Raw genomic sequence first — 16,885 nt, 5'->3', positions numbered from 1 at the left:
TATCTACGTACATTATACATCTTTTAGCAAATAGAAGTTGCTAGAATTCAAAAAGTAGAGAGCATAGAGGGAGAGCCTCATGTGACAACCAACCTATTTCCTGCCGAGAATCAAGAAGTTACTGAGAAGACCCATTCAAAAAAAATAAAAAAATGAAGTTGCTAAGTTAGAAGTAGAGAGCTTAGAGGTTTCTTTTTGATTCGGATGATTATACTTATTATGAGAATGGCTTATTCTGCATAGTGACTTCTTTCCCAAGTGATGAGGATGATATATGGCTTAATCAAAACAAGGCTTCAGCTTACCAACCATGGAAGAGTTGGGAAAAATAATTGTTCTTCTCCCTTTCAAAATTACTCATTTCCTTCATTCAGCATGAGTTAATTTCTGCTTGACTTTTTTCAGCGTGAGTTAATTCATGCTGACACTTTTAAGATCGGTTGAACCGGCTTAAAAAGTGATTGAACCGATCTAAAAAGTGTCAGCGTGAGTTAACTCATGTTGAGTTAGAGGAATTAGTAATTTGGAAAGGGAGAGGAGCAATTTTCAAGAGTTGGAGGCTGGTATGATATGGGCCTAAAAGTTGATGAAAGAAGTGAGAAGAAAAATGAGAGTCGAGTGAAAGAGAAAGAACGACATTTTTTTAAGGCTATTGTTTTTTCCCCCCTGTGTTACTCATGCACCCTATTTTTTTCTTTCAAAAATATCATTTGCTCAACAATTATAATCCGAACCAAATTTCGACAAATACAATCCGAATTATTTTAAAATTTCTCATGTCTATTCAAAGCCTATGAATATGCGGTTCAAGTGTTCTGCAAATAGAATCTAAAATGTGTCAAACCCTTAGAAGACCACGTTTATAGGAAGATTGCAATGTATAAAAATAGAGAACTCAAATTATATGAACCGGACGTTTAACATACAACTCAGATTATATTTGCCAAACTGTGTGTCAGCACACAGAGGCAGAATCTTTTGTTCACTACTTAAAACCTCTTTGTCATTCATTCAATTGATTTTATTTTATAATAGATGATCACAATGAAAATACAAGTGTGATCTTTAAAATGTACATAGGAAAAAAAAAGTTGAGAAATTCTCTATAGACAGAACCAGTTCTTTGCAAAAACAAAGGCAGTAGTAGTATTGCACCAAAACATCAAGAGTTCCATTACATGAAGAGTTCCAAACTCAGAAACATTTAAAAAAAAAAACTAGTTAAAAGAGCTATCCCCATTAAAAAGGCCGCGATCAATACTCATCTCTGTCTGTATCATCCTTAACTCTATTCCTACCAACTTTAATTTTTTACTGTACAAACAACTTCTCTTAACAAAGACCTGAAACACCATATTTAATCAATTAACCTAAAAATTTCTAAAGCATCAAGTAAACACCAGTAGTAGTTATAACATTTACTAATGAAATCCATTTCCATTGATATTGCCATTGCCATATACATATTCTGGTATGTAAGCTTGTGGTTTTGTTGCTGATCCATTTTGATATGTTTTGACTGCTGGGATATCACTTCCTACTCCTCTTGAAGAATTTTGCAAGACAGCATCAAGTTTTCCACATACTGCTGCAATAAATCCTCTTGTGTTTTAACAAATATATATAATCCGAACTGCATATTTACAAGCTTTGAATAGACATGAGCAATTTTAGAACAGTTCGGATTGTATTTACCAAAATATAGTTCTGATTTTATTTGCCGAACAAAGGGTATTTTGAGAAGAAGAAAAAAAATAGGACGCATAAGTAACACATAAGGTGCAAAAAGTAATAATCAGGAGCAGTTCTTATATTATTTTGGATTATGGGTTTGAATCATGTGTATTACTTGATTATGTTATAAAAAGAAAAATCAAAGGGATAAATTCACATCACTCCCGTCCTTACTATTTCATCCATTATCAACAATTTCAACATAGCTTTATCACTCCTCATTTCTCAATATTTATATTCTCTACTCTGGACGGATCTAGACATTTGATACATGTGGGGTTAAAGTAGATTTTCAATATATTAAAATTTTAAATTATCTCTGATTATACATTCCATTAGTCAAAATAATCATTAACATTAGAATACTTCGTTAATATTGTCATATTACATTAAATATACTTACTTATTATCATTTAAGGGACTATTTTAACTAACAAAGTGCAAAATCAGAAATTATTTTAGAATTTTAATACATTGAGAGACTATTGTGATTATTCATTACACATTCAAGAATCAAAATAACCAATAATATAATAATAAAAAATAGAGAAGTTGGATGTGGGGCTTTAGCCCCACATAGTCCTAAAGTATATCCGCCCGTCTCTACTCTTACTTTTGTTCTTGAAGAGAGATACACGAACAAGATATTTTAGTCCTAGCTACTGGGTGGACAATGTGTAAAAGGTTAACATGCGATTGGAAAGCCACTTTTCACATTATGGATATGAGTTTGGTACTCTATATGATTTCTTCGTTCAAACCTATTTAAGATGGTTTAGTGGTGTTGATTTGGAACCATGGAATATTTTTCTTAGAGTCTCAGATTCGATTCTTTCCTGTATAAATTCGCATGAATGGCAAAACAAACATGCATTCAATCAAGCAATTAGTTAATTCCAAAGCTATATAGTTTATGGTTAGTATGGTGTTCCAATATATGAACTTCTTTGGATGATAGGTTTGAATCATGTGTGTAAATTGGTTATGTTACGCTTAATTTATGTTGTTGGTCCGAGAAAAAAGAAATCAAACCTTCCTCTCTAGTACTAGCTTTTAGCTCGGGTTTTATAATCACATCAAAAAGAAAACATAAATTCCACGTGCATACAGGGGCGGAGCCACCACCCAGTTAGTCTGGGTACTAGCCCAGACTCAGCTCCAATTTTCTTTGTAGCAAGCTCAGCCATTACTAAAACTTTTAGCTTTTCCTGCAGATTTACCTGCAAATGTTTATGTAAATTCCGCAGGAAACATATTTCCTGCAGATTTTGCCTAGGATTTCCTGCAGATTCCGCAGGAAATGTGAAATTATTCACAGAAAGGAAGTAACATTTTACGATAATTTTTTTACCCAGGCTCTATAAAATTTCTGGCTCCGCCATTATGTGCATAAACACATACGTAGAGGAGATATGGTGGCACAATCCAATGAACTAGAAAACAATAATTTAATAATACTAATGTTTTGAGATATCGACTTTTCACTTTCATCCTATTAAAAATAGCATGTTGTCTAAGGACCCATGTTAAAAGATTCCACAAATTGCAAGTATTTGTTAAAAAATATTAATTTTTTACATTTTTAGAAATAAATTGGCACAATTTTCCATACATAATTTGTATATTTTGTATACTAATGTGTGCCCTAATAGATGACACCACTTATGAAGGTGAGAAAAATACAAGAAGAAGGGTTTCCTAAAACTAAAGTCACTGATCAGAAGCTAATATAGTTCAGGTGCTGATGCAATGTTCAAAGTTTAAATGCAGCGGATATATATATATATATATATATATATATATATATATATATATATATATATATATATATATATATATATATAGAGAGAGAGAGAGAGAGAGAGAGAGAGCAATTTATAGTGGTTCACTCCCCCTTGCACTTCAAAGGAGAGTTCACTAAAATCAATATCGGATTACAATTGGTCAAGCACAAAAAGCAAGAGACTTCAAACTACTCAAGCACAAATGCAAGAGGTTTCCTATGCTCAAGCACAACTGCAAGAGGCTTCTTATGCTCAAGCACAACTGCAAGAGACTTTTATTCAAACATAATTACAAAGAAAATGTTTGAGGTTGAACACTTGATATACAATCAGTGGTGTTCCCAATACAAATCATATACAAACTCTTAAGACTCTAAAATTTTTAAGATATGAAAGTTGTTAAGAAATTCTAAGTGAACTTGATGGGAAACAATTTTAATAGAGGTTTGGCAGCATACTTGTAAAATTGTTGTAATTAGAGTCTTAGGTATCCAAACAGCAGGTCTTCACTCCTTTATATATAGGTGTGAGAGATACGTTGGAAATTGTCAGCATATCACAAAAGAGTCGTTGTTGGAGCTTGATCCGATGAGTCTTTCATATCACTTAATTCAGTTTGGTCATTTAGGTATTTTTCTAAATGTGTCTGACGCCATTATACATGATTTGGCGAGAAATGCTATCAACACTCATTTTTGAACACTCTCTAGCAGTCACTCTTTTATATTTTATTTGATGAAATCAATGTATGTCATACCACTTTTTATGGGTTCAATTTTCAAAGTGTAGACCCACAATGATTTAAACCAATAAGATAATGAGTATTAGAAAGAATGTTCAAAAGAGAGTGTTGCTAACATTACTTTATGTTTAAGTGTTCAGCTTTGATTTTTTTATAGTTGAAGACAAAAAATCCTTGTTATGATTTTTATTTTCATTTTTTTTGGCTTAATTCCTTTTTATGTACGAGAATAGTCACTTTGTTTGTTTGTTTTTTCTTTTCTACTTTCCTTTTGAATTGTTTGGATACATTGTTTTGACTCTATTCTGGCACATCTTCAGCTGAGTAGAACTTTTTTTTTTTTTTAATCAGCTAAAGTAAGTTTATTAAGCCAAGAGGGTGTAAGAAATGGAAAATGTTATTTCTTTACAAAAATAGTATTAAGAATTTTTCAAGATCGACAAGTTTTGATTGTATGATTATTAATTTGTTTACTTCCTATTTTCCAGCCACACCTCCTTAAATTGTGGTAAATAGTACATTATGATTGATTGTTCTTTATTCTTGATGTTATTTTTTTTAGAGATATAGCATTGCTGGTAAGAAATACCCAAGCTTCTTGTTTACGTTAATATAATTTTATTTTGTCATGTTAACAAAAAAGGCATTAGTATTAACTAATAATTTAGTAAAACCTTGGTATAAAACAACAGACATTCTCGTTTGAAATATTGATGCTGGTATATTTTAACATAAGAAAATATGTTCGATCCAAATTTATAGGCTCATCATACTCACACACTCTTATGCAGCTTGAATTAAAAAATTGTTAGGAAAAAAAAAAAGGACACAAAAGTACTGTTCAGCGTTGACCAAATCAGTGACCCATGTGTGCGATTTGGGAGTGAATCTTCTCATAACGATTCATGAGCAAATTGATGTATAATTTTATTTGGATGTGTTTTGAGCTTTTTTTATGAGAATATAAAAATCTATTCATGCCATTAATAATCAAAATATCATCACAAAATCAGAGTATAAAACCGAACTATGAGGTTAGTCTCACCAAGAGCAAGTAAATCTTGTTGTTCAATCTTTAGGTAGATCACCATACTTCATCTTGTATCAAATCACACATTTTATTTCATTATCCCTACTGAAATAAATAAAAATTTACTTTCTTGGGATAAAGTAAAATAAATTGTTAGTCTCCAACAGGGATGAGAATAGGGTCAGATCGGCTTACAGAGGCCTATGGCCTATTCTACGACAGATCAGGTTAGATCAGACTTTTTTTTTAAATAGAGAAGGCCTAATCTTTTTTCGAAGCCTATTTAGCTTAAAAGGTCAGGTCGAAGGCCATTAAAAAAGTCTCTTAGGTCTATTAGGCTAGCCTATTTAAGTAAATATGAATGATTTTATTTATTATTATATTATATTTTGTACTTTGAATTAAAATAAAAATATGTTAACTGTTTCAGTAATTTAAGTTTATTAGTCTACACTAATTTTTTGCATATTTATATGTATTATTATAAACTAGAATTGAAATCTGATACAATATATAGTCAAATTCCCTAAAAATTTATGTTGATTATCAAAAGAGAGTTTAATCTAATTGATATATTAGTTCGCTAGTCTATTTAAACTTAGATCATATTGCTTATTTAAATATATTCATATGAAATAGGCTTTTAAACAGGCTAGTAGGTCGTATCAAGCTTTCAGAAGGCCAGACCCAGACCTAAAAAGTAAGTCTATGACAGACCACATGCCATACTTAGACCTTCAAAAAAATTGACAGGCCAGAATCAGGCCTTGTTAAGCCTAGCTCGGCCTAGCCTATTCCCATCCTAATCTCCAATTATACAAAGGGTACCATGTTGTAACCCATGGAAATATTTGGGCTTTTATTGATTATCAAGAATTCGGTAAAATAATTCATCCACTTCTTGTGAAGCAATGTGATGCATTTGTAAATATAATGCGACACATTTTTGGTTCATGGAAATCACTTTACCTGATAGAATAACCAATAAAAAGAGACGGATTATTCGATCAGACATGAAAATCGAAATCAGAGGGGTTTATGGGTAGACACCCGCTGGGTCCCCCCGCCCCAATTTTAACAGGGAAAAGCAGAATTTACTGGGTTCGGGTGTAGGTGCAGGGAAAACTTGGAGTTTTAAAGCGGGGCCGAATTCAGGGTCGGGGGATACTCACCCCCGCCCCGCACCCGTATTCGTTTAGTTTATTTTGTATGTTTTTCCAACTTTATTTTCTATGTTTTCCTTGCTAAAGTTTTTAACATGGTAATGTAAGTTTTTTCCAGCTTTCTTTTTTCAAATGAATATTTCGTATACTTTGATCGTCTATATTTTCTATAGCTTGTCGTAAGTCCATGGTAAGAAAATACGCAATTTAAAAAAAAAAAGTAGTATATAGAACCAACTTATGATGTAAATATGATATAGTTACTAATTAGGAGAGTCATAATAAGGTCACATGATATTGTTAGCTTATTATTAAGATGAGAAGATGATGTTAGCTAATGAGAGTTGTAATATGATTACAAGATGTTGCTAATGATGGAAGATATAACTTGTCTCATTATTTTAGAGAATGAGAGATTTTTTTTCATTGTCCTTGAGTTGTTTGTATAACAGTTTCCATCACTTGTGCATCTTGCGCTTTGTTTATATTATGTGGTAACATACCATGAATTTGTAGTTGAATAGGACTTAATTTCTATCTAAATCTCCTTAGTTTCTTATTGCTAAGATTAACTGCCACTTAAAACAGGCTTACTGTGATTTTTTTTTTGCTACACTTTTCGTCAGTGGAGATGGGGGGCGGGGCTGGGTACCATGAAACAGGGGCGGGGCGGGTTTAACAACAGGGGCGGGGCTGGGTGTGTTAAACCCGCCCCGCCCCGTTGCCATGTCTATTTATGGGTGGGAGGATATGGGCTCCATGTTTATTTAAGGCTTAATTGCACTTTTGGACCCCTATCTTTCCAAAAGTTCATGTTTTGTATTTAAATTAGTTAGGGGTCCAAAAGTGTAATTAAGCCATTATTTAACAAGTGGTCTTTTTTATTAATTTGAAAATTTGGTAGGAAATTGCTCTTCTCCCTTTTGTTTTTGCTCATTCACCGATCTTAAAAGTGACTACGTGAGTTGAGTTAACTCACGCTAAAAAATGTCAGGCTGGCCATTTTTTAAGGAATGGGCAATTTTGAAAGGGAGAAGAGCAATTATCACTCGGTATTGATCCAAAGATTGACTAATCTGAGGGGTTCAATCCTAGTGTCCACTTGTGTGGGCCTCATTTGAAGCTAGAGCACGACTTTATATGGACTTAATCCATCAAAATTGACACCAGGGAGAATCGAACACAAGACCTTGAGAGGAGCATACTCAAAAGTCTTAAATTAACACCATTAGATCAACCCAAGTGGATGTTTTACAAGTGGTTCTCAAATGCTTTAGGTTGTATCTTGAGGTAACATGTGGAGTCTTAGGGTTGTTTGGTCGGGTGTTCTATATTGTTCTTGGTTTCTTGGGCAGGTTTTGTACTATTTGTATTTTTTTGAACTATTTGATGGTCTAGTAACCCTTGTACTTGGCTCCGTTTCTTTATTAAAATTCTTATTTGATGTTTAAAACAAAATTCCTCCAATTTTGAGTAGTTAGGAATGAGAATTAATGGAGAGACTCCAATGCCACCATGCACGATGATAAAGTTGACATATATATGCTGGAGTTAGAACCTACTATTATCAAGAACCTCGTGATTGATAGAAAATGAAAAGCAATTTTTCCTTTTCCATGCCTTTGTTGAGATGAGTCATGCACGATCCATGCATGCAAAGAAGATGCTTCACACGGTTACGCACGAGTGAGGAATGAAAAAGGTACGTATTGTTTTGCCATCTACCAAAATGCACTCTTTTTGAACCTAAAAGGAATTGAAGAATATATAGACACAGAGAGAGGAAAATTAATGAGCAAAATTAAATGAATGTAAGTTTCAATACTTGCATATATTCATATCATGTAGACACTGAAAAAAATGAATGAATAGTATAATATATTAAAAAAAATGACAATATAAAGTTACATATATAGTCTATAGACTTCAAAAGAATAAGAAATAATGGTGATATGTATTGTATTGAAAGTGAATTTGAGTTTTTTTTGTCTCTTTCAATATAATTTGTAAGTGAACTCCGATGATATGTATGATACTAGAAGTTTATAATAATATTATGTATGCCAAGTAATAAACAATAAATACATCTGCCTAGATCTAATTAAAAATCAAAAGAAAACAAAAGTGGATAATAATATATATGAAAAATGAAATTAAAATATTGAAAGAAAACAGTGTTTAATTTGTAAATATAGATAAGGAGGAACAAACCCCGTGATTCCCGACGAAAGAGCATATATTTCACATTACATTATATTTTGGAGAGGTTTTAGGTCTGCATCAGAGACAGCACAGCATCACATTTCACAGTCTCTCACACATGACATCCTCTGCTAGCTACTCACTGCTGTCTATTAATTCATACATTTCTTACTGCTTTTCAGCTATGTATAGCTGGTAATTAATATATTTGCAATAGTATAGTATTATATAAGTAATTGTTAGGTTTTAACCCTTCGACTTTCATGAGAAATTAGTTCTGATAATTTGATCGAAAAATAACTGAATAATCATGGGTCAAATATTATTTTAGTCTAGGTTTGAACTCGGTTACAATTATTTTTTTCTTAGAGAGGCGGTCACAAGATATACAATTAAGCAAAAAGTGGTAAATAGAAAAAAAAAAAAAAAGAATAAAATTTTGTAAAAATTAATTTTTTTTGAATAATCAAATTGATGGTTCCATTTTTTAAAGGTTATGATATAAAACAAATATTAAATTATGAATTAATATTCTCGGGTGTGGTATAGTTCTACCCTTGCGTTTGTTTAGTCTCTTCGTTGTTTATGGATCTTTTGGGGATAGGCCTAGAATTAGGTCAGGGTTAACATTGGTCTGATATTTTGTCCTGTGGTTCATTTAGAAGTCTCGTAATGACCTGATCTTCTATGGGAAAGATGTGGACATGGAGCAATTGGTTGTAGAGAGGATCATATTCTCCTACTTGAAGTGGTTTTTTGGTAGGTGTTCTGGTATTCCTTGTACTCGTCATGAGTGGATAGTGGAACTTTGTTGGGGCTAATAACGACCTATGTGGTTGGTAGCGATAGGGTTCTTCTTGTGTTTGGCTCTAGGTGGCTGTCTAATTGATGTCTCCTTCCTTATCAGTTGGATATCACTGATTATTCTACCTTTAGTGGGTTCTGGCACGGTTCGATCACTGATCGGCTATTCAAAATCATGATCTTTTAGATTTTACTTTTGGATGTTTTTTCTTTTTGATTTTGTTCTTTGTTATTTGCTGGTTCAAGGGTATTATTGCTTGTTTATTTTGTTTTTTCATATCAAATTAATTATGTGTAGTATAAGGGTTACTCAATCCCATTGCAACAAAAAGATCTTGTTTATTTTATGAGTGGATCATACATTCATTAGATTATTGTATTCTTAAATAAACCTAGGAATTAGGGGGAGGTTTTGATTGGGGGTGGTTTGATTAGTCTGAATGGTAGAGTGCCACTTGTACTTCAGTTATGTATGTGGTCTTGTACCATTGTGTTTTGTTTACGTACCTCTTACTAAATTGATTTTTTTTTTTTATGTTAAAAAAAGTTTTAGTCAATAAAGGTTGACTCAGTTGGTAAGAAGTTAACGCATCTACAAGGTCGTGATTTCAACTTCTACTGTCAATGTGATGATCAGATCTCTTTAGTCCTGACCCTTGTGAGCCCTAGAGACGAGTCACCTAATTGTTTTCTTATTAAAAAATAAAAACAAACTTTGCTTTAATAATTTGTATACTATACATAAATACATGATACATAGTATACTATGTACCATTAGTAGACGGTAACATTTTGTAGTAATTTGTAACGACTCTTATATTTAAACACCTCTTGTAAGAAAGACAAAAACAAAAAAATTCTAAATTTCATACAATCATAATACCTTATTTTTCTCTCTATGTCTCTTTTTCTAGCATATCAACAACATATCATATCTATCACATCACTTTCTCTATCTCTCTTAGAAAATACTTGGGTGACTTTGAGTTTTTGGTGTTTATCAATCTTTTCTAATTTGCAATTGATTTTGTAATTTTTTTTGGAGCAAATAATTAATTTTCAACTAATATTTCATGGTATAATGTACTCTACAATCAGTTTTTAGTTAAAAAATAAAACTAATTTAGGGATTTACTATCGAAAGGTACGTACACTCTGTATGATTTAGATACAAGACAGACTCTTTGTTTGACTTCGCATGCAGCTCAGAATTTATGGAGTGAGACGTATACATTATTATTGTTTTTAATTTAATTTTGATTTTTCTAGTATTGGCAACTTTGTATTCTTATATCATGGGAAGAATCAAAGTAATGTTTCTAATTTTTCTCAACATTTTTTATTCTTACCTATTGTATGTTATGTACGGTCCCCTACTATATCAATTATAATAAACAAATATTATATATTGAGTAGCTATAATTTATATTATATTATATATGTCTCACATTTTTATTCAAGTTGATACGATAAAAATTGTCCTCACATGATAATCAAGTATATTTTTCCCATTCCTTGATGTCCATGCATATTAAAAATATACACACCAACATGCTTACGATATGAAAAATAAATTATTTATTCTCATCTCAAAGGGCCACAAAGAGAAGGTGAAATAGAGTTGAGAGAGAGTTAGAGAGAGAGAGAGAGAGAAAGAGATATAGTTTTCTGAATTCTATGTGGATATGCTAAATTACTAGAAGGAGGGTGAACAATAGGAGAAGTATATAGATATATTTAAGGAGACTTGCAAAAAAAACTCAATCTCAAACTATTTCATTTCATCAATTGGTGCTTTGATTCCACCAATAATTGCCATAAATAGATCAAAGGAAAGTGTAGAAGTTTGAAAGTTGTGGAAGCTATAGCTAGATGAATATGAGGGAGGAAGAAGCATATGGATCAGAATGTTCCAAGGCAAGTATTTCAATTAATGAAGATGGTTGTGAAATTAGTGAAGGAAATGAAGATGAGGAAAGTAATAAGCAAAACATCAACAATGGAGGAATAAGCTCAAGCAATAGTACAATAGAAGAGAATTGTGAGAAGAAATCATCGGTGAGACCTTATGTTAGATCCAAGTTTCCTAGGCTACGTTGGACTCCTGATCTTCATTTTCGTTTTCTTCATGCTGTGCAAAGACTTGGTGGACAAGAGAGTAAGTTCCACACACATAACATTTATGTAAATTTTTCTTATAATTAGTAGCTAAGAATGAACAGATTAATCGGTTCTTGCATCGGATACCGAGTTTTAAAAAAAAAAACATAGCTAAGAATTGAAAAGTAACCTAGAATTTATAACATGGTAGTAAACCAACCACTTGTGCTATACCATGATGATCAAACACAGATATACTTCTTTGAACTTTTCTAGATTTCAATTTTTCCTAGGGGATTTCAATATCAAGTTTCAACAATATGATTAATTTGATTTATTTTATTTTTTTTATATTTTAATTTTGTGTGTATTGTTAATAACTTTCTTGTGTGTAGGAGCAACTCCAAAATTGGTTCTTCAATTGATGAATATAAAAGGTTTAAGTATTGCTCATGTGAAGAGTCATTTACAGGTAAAAAGTCATAGATAAATATGGTTGCAACCTATATATAGCTAGCTAGCTTTCCACATTTCTTGATATTTATAATTGTTTAACTAATTTATTTTCTTTCACATGTATTTCTTTTCCAGATGTATAGAAGCAAGAAAGTTGTTGACACAAATCAAGGTACAATAAGATTTTTCATTTATGTATGAATTCAACTATCAATAGGTGATTACATAATTAGGGTTTGTGCTTGCAAGTCACTAATTATTTATGATTGTATATATGTAACAGTGTTGGCTGATCATAGGCTTCTTGTAGACAATGGAGACAGAAATGTTTATAATCTCACCCAACTTCCCATGCTTCAAGGCTATACTCCAAATCAAACATCATCATATAGGTATACATATACTACTTGAATAAACCCTTTTTTTTTCTTCATAGGGATCATATAAACCCTTTTTGTTTTACGATACGAATAAAGTTATGAAAACAAGTACAAAGGGTACTAAAATCGAGTTACAGAAGTTGACGCAAAAAATAAATGAAAAAATCGAGTTACAAAAGAAAAAAGTACAAATTGCGAACCAACTTCGTTCTAAATTGTCTTAAATAATTTACATTTAAAATTGTAACCTCAAGGGTTTAAACTTCAAATCCTTGAGGGCAGTTGAAAAATGACTATTATTGTCTTAGAATTGAAGATTTATTTTTCTTTTTCTTTTTACAGATGTGGATCATATGGGGATGCTTCTCTTGCCATGTATGAAAACATGGTGCAAATGAGTTCAATAAGTGACTCTAGAGCTGACTTCTATGGAAAAATGATTGAGAGAACCAATAATAACATCATTAATATCCAGGGTCATAGTATTTTCCAAATGGATTCATCCAATTTTAGAGAACTATCAACAACAAAAGTCCATGAACCAAATGATAATTTCCTCTCATTTTGTGGCCATGAATCTTTAAGAGATGATCTACAAGTTCAACCAAGAGCACAAGATCTCATTTCGAACGATAACTTGCCTGCAAATCAAGTGGAAGAACTTAAGACAATGAAAAGAAAAGCTTCAGATATGGATCTTGAGTTGGATCTATCACTTAAATTAAATTCAAGGAATGATCATAAATGTATAGAGGAGCATGAAATTGATAGCAATTTATCACTATCATTGTATTCTCAATCATCTTATGTTTGCAAAAGGATGAAAGAAGAACAAGATGGTTCTAAGGAGCAAGAGAAAGGAGTCAATATTTCTTTGGATCTAACCATATGAATGAGACATATTCTAAGTGAGATCTTGAGGTACATGTCAGAAAATTATGCATATTGTAACAAAATTATTACACTCATATCATGAACCAGACAAAATTATATTTTCCTTCTTGTCTTTTTCTAGCTATATATGGACAATGAATATCAATTTGTTTATATAATACTGCATTTGTTAGGTAGATGCTATAAGAATCATGATCTCAACACATGTAGTGTTAGTTTTACACTTTATATATTGCAATATATACAAGAGTAAAATTCAGTGATTAAAACTACACTCATTTTGTTATTTGAAGGAAAAATTATTGCATTATAAAACCTAATTGAGAGATTTTTTTGTTCTTTTTTCGTGGGGCAAAACTACTTTTATGTAGCTTGTTTATTCAATAGGGATATTTATTAGTTAGTTTAGTGTTAAGGTAAAAGAGGCAAGTGTTTTAAGACTGAATATTAAAAAAGTTTGAATATATATTAGTGTTGAAATGAAATTAGAACTGAGTTAAGTTCAAGAAGTGAAGTATGATATGTGTTCCATTTTTTCTTTCTTTCTGATATAGCAAAATATAATTATATAATAGGGTTAATAGTGCTTTTCACCCCTGTATTATATGCGATTTCTAGTTTTCGCCCCTATAAAATTTTCGGTTTGATTTGCATCCTCGTAATAGGCCATTCAAAAACCAAAATTTCTTCAAAAAAAATTCTGAAAATGGCCTATTAAGGGTGTTTTCCGAAAAATAAAATTTTTACGAGGACACAAATCAAACCGAAAATATAGGGGTGAAAACCAAAAATGACATATATTACAGGGATTAAAAATACTATTAACCCATTAATAATGAAGTATATATAAGGGGTACAGAAATTATAAGGAATAACTTCTGGGTTGAGAACTAACTTCTCTAACAATTGTCTTATGAAGGTTATATGGTGATTTTGCATGCATGGCTTCAAAATTCCTAAATTGTAACCTCATATTCTCCCTATCATTTCTTATAAACGCTAATCAAGATATAGAAAATGGTGGTGCAATTTCTCTTTGAAAGATTTGCTCTCGTATGTAATCGGCTCAAAAAATATTTGCCAAGAGGAAACTATAACTCTATAAGGAGAATACTCGACCATAACATAGCAATCAACTTCCCTTTACTCTCACCCAAAGAAGATGAAGAAGATGGGTTTTAGACAAAAACAAATAAATGACATTTAGGGTTTTTTGGTTCAAGAGTTTTGGAGGGGAGGGGAGGGGAGATTTTTAATTTGAAGTGTTTGGTTCAATTTTTAGAAGGGGGAGGGGAGGGGAGGGAAGCAAATCTCTTTAAAATTTTATTGCATTGCCATAATTATCCTTAAATTAATTTCAAATCTCAATATTAACCTTGTAACAACTTTTATTATTGTTAGATTATATTCTTTTTGTAACAATCTTATTATTATTATTAGGTTATCTTATTCTTGTAACAATTTTTATTATTATTTTGTTATATTTTTCTTGTAACAACTTTTATTATTATATTATCTATCATTCTTATTTGTTACATGTACAAACCACTCCTACTACTACTTTGTTGCTGTCAACGACCGTATTATTATTATTATCATCTTATTTTAATTCAGCTTATTATTACTTGTTTTTTGTTTTTTACTGTTAATTCACCTATTCATGTCTTGTTGTGCAAAATATGAGCCAGTTTGAGATAAAATAAGCAGCTTAGATGTGTGCTTCTCTTTCGTCGATCTCTGAAATCGTAAAAACAAGTAGTTTCTTTTATTTAATTAAGTTTAAGGGTAAAACGGTAAAATAATTTTAAAATATCTCCCCTACCCTTCCCTTGCGAACCAAACACGTTTTTAATTAAAATATCTCCCCTCCCCTCCCCTCCTAATTCTCGAATCAAACGTTACGGAAAAAATATATATATATATATACACACCATTCTGCCACCCTCTTAGCCTTTATAGAGGTTTGCAAGATTCTTACTTTGATTTATCTGAACAAAAGAGAGATCTTACAAGGAAACAAACTACTAGAAAAACAACTTCCTAAACATTCTATCATACAAATAAATGGAAACAAACTAGATAACAACTTCCGGAATAGGCTCACAATGAGTTCATCTTTGCTCCATTTATGTTGGCTCCATTTACTCCTTTTCAATGTATAGATGTGTGACATGTGGTAAAAATAAATTCAATGGTTGAGATTAAAATGCCTCACTACATGCTCTCTTTACTATAACACACTGATTCCTTTCTTCTTCACCTCCATTCTCCCAAATTCAGCGTGAACCCTTGCCCACCATTGAAGATTTTCAATAGTAACTTGAAAACATGATCTCTCCTCGTGGGTATTTAACAAACAAAATGAACATTCTATTTGAAGACACGTTGGTTTCGAAAATGATTATGAGGATGATACAGCTTGATTTTTCTTGATTGGAACTGTGGAACATCACAGTCAAACCATTTTCTTGTAAATGTTCAATAGATTGTTCTTAAGCTCTAAAACATAGTATTATACATCAGTGATCATATGAGTGATCCCATTCATTTTCAATTTTACACATCCCTTACAAGCTGCCTCCATCCTTACCCACCATGAAAGATTTCCATGGCTTCCAATTTCAGTCTCAAACCTCAAAATCATCTTCCAATCACCTTAATTTTGCTTCTCTCAATTTCAATTTCGGATCCAGATCCAATCCCATATTCGATTTTATTTACGGATCCACCACTAACAATGATGCCAAAGGTTTCAAGTATCAACAATCAAATTCGCCGCAAACGGCGGAGATGGGTGGCGCAGAAGGCGGTGCCGTCAGTGATAGGAAGAGGGTGAAGCAAAGAGGGAGAGGAAGATGAAAGTTAAGCACTGTATCAAGAGAGGAAAAAAAGATGCGTTACATTTTTTGTAACAATACTTATTTCTAATCTTTTAATCATAGCCTTTGAATTTGTTTGTTCCACGTGTCACACATCTATACATTGAAAAGGAGTAAATTGAGCAAACACAAATGGAGCAAAGATGAACTCGCTCACAATAATCATTAAACATCTAAAAAATGGATATTTGTGTCCATTTTTATGTACATATGCTACAAGATGTTCAATATCAATTTCAATTGACAAACGACACTTATCAAATGTTTTCTATAAAAATCGAAAAGAGTATTTGACGTTATTGTTTTTCAGTTCTAAAGAACTAACCATATAATCGAAATTTATGTGAATAATGATGTCCCAATAAATTATGTCATAAATAAAATAAAATGAAACCAATATGAAGTCAATGTTGAAGATATTTTGAATATAAGAGTATTATATATGATAAGAGATAATGAGGATCATGAACTAAAGTCTACTAAATTAAAGACAAAAAAATATTTGTAAATGAATAGAGTAAATTTAAGTAAAATTAAACTCGTCCTGTAAAGCAAAATTTTTGGACTTTTAGTTTGCACTCTTGCAGATGTGAAGCTTTTTTTTTTTGTGGCCAGGGTTCGAACCCCGAACCTTACCTTACATATATTATACATTGTTCATACCAATTAAGTTATAATCACGAGGACTTGCAGATGTGAAGCTAATTACATACAAAG

General features: G+C 31.8%; 1 protein-coding gene across 1 annotated transcript; it reads left to right on the top strand.

The window, feature by feature from the left end:
- The first annotated feature begins 10,897 nt into the window (after positions 1-10,897).
- LOC11408041 (putative Myb family transcription factor At1g14600) lies at positions 10,898-13,395 on the top strand. Its single transcript, XM_003623283.4, has 5 exons — positions 10,898-11,617; positions 11,955-12,031; positions 12,151-12,187; positions 12,299-12,407; positions 12,738-13,395. The coding sequence occupies exons 1-5, from the start codon at positions 11,332-11,334 to the stop codon at positions 13,285-13,287; spliced, it is 1,059 nt and encodes a 352-aa protein (XP_003623331.2). The 5' UTR covers positions 10,898-11,331; the 3' UTR covers positions 13,288-13,395.
- The last annotated feature ends 3,490 nt before the right edge of the window (positions 13,396-16,885 follow it).

The sequence above is a fragment of the Medicago truncatula genome, chromosome 7 (assembly GCF_003473485.1).
Source record: "Medicago truncatula cultivar Jemalong A17 chromosome 7, MtrunA17r5.0-ANR, whole genome shotgun sequence".
Lineage (NCBI taxonomy): Eukaryota > Viridiplantae > Streptophyta > Magnoliopsida > Fabales > Fabaceae > Medicago > Medicago truncatula.
Note: the sequence above shows the minus strand (reverse complement) of the source record. Positions and strands in the feature narration are given on the sequence as shown.

Coding starts and splice junctions, on each gene's coding strand:
- LOC11408041 (XM_003623283.4), top strand. CDS start 11,332: ATGAATATGAGGGAGGAAGAAGCATATGGATCAGAATGTTCCAAGGCA. Junction 11,618..11,954: donor AAGACTTGGTGGACAAGAGA/GTAAGTTCCACA, acceptor TCTTGTGTGTAG/GAGCAACTCCAAAATTGGTT. Junction 12,408..12,737: donor AATCAAACATCATCATATAG/GTATACATATAC, acceptor TTCTTTTTACAG/ATGTGGATCATATGGGGATG.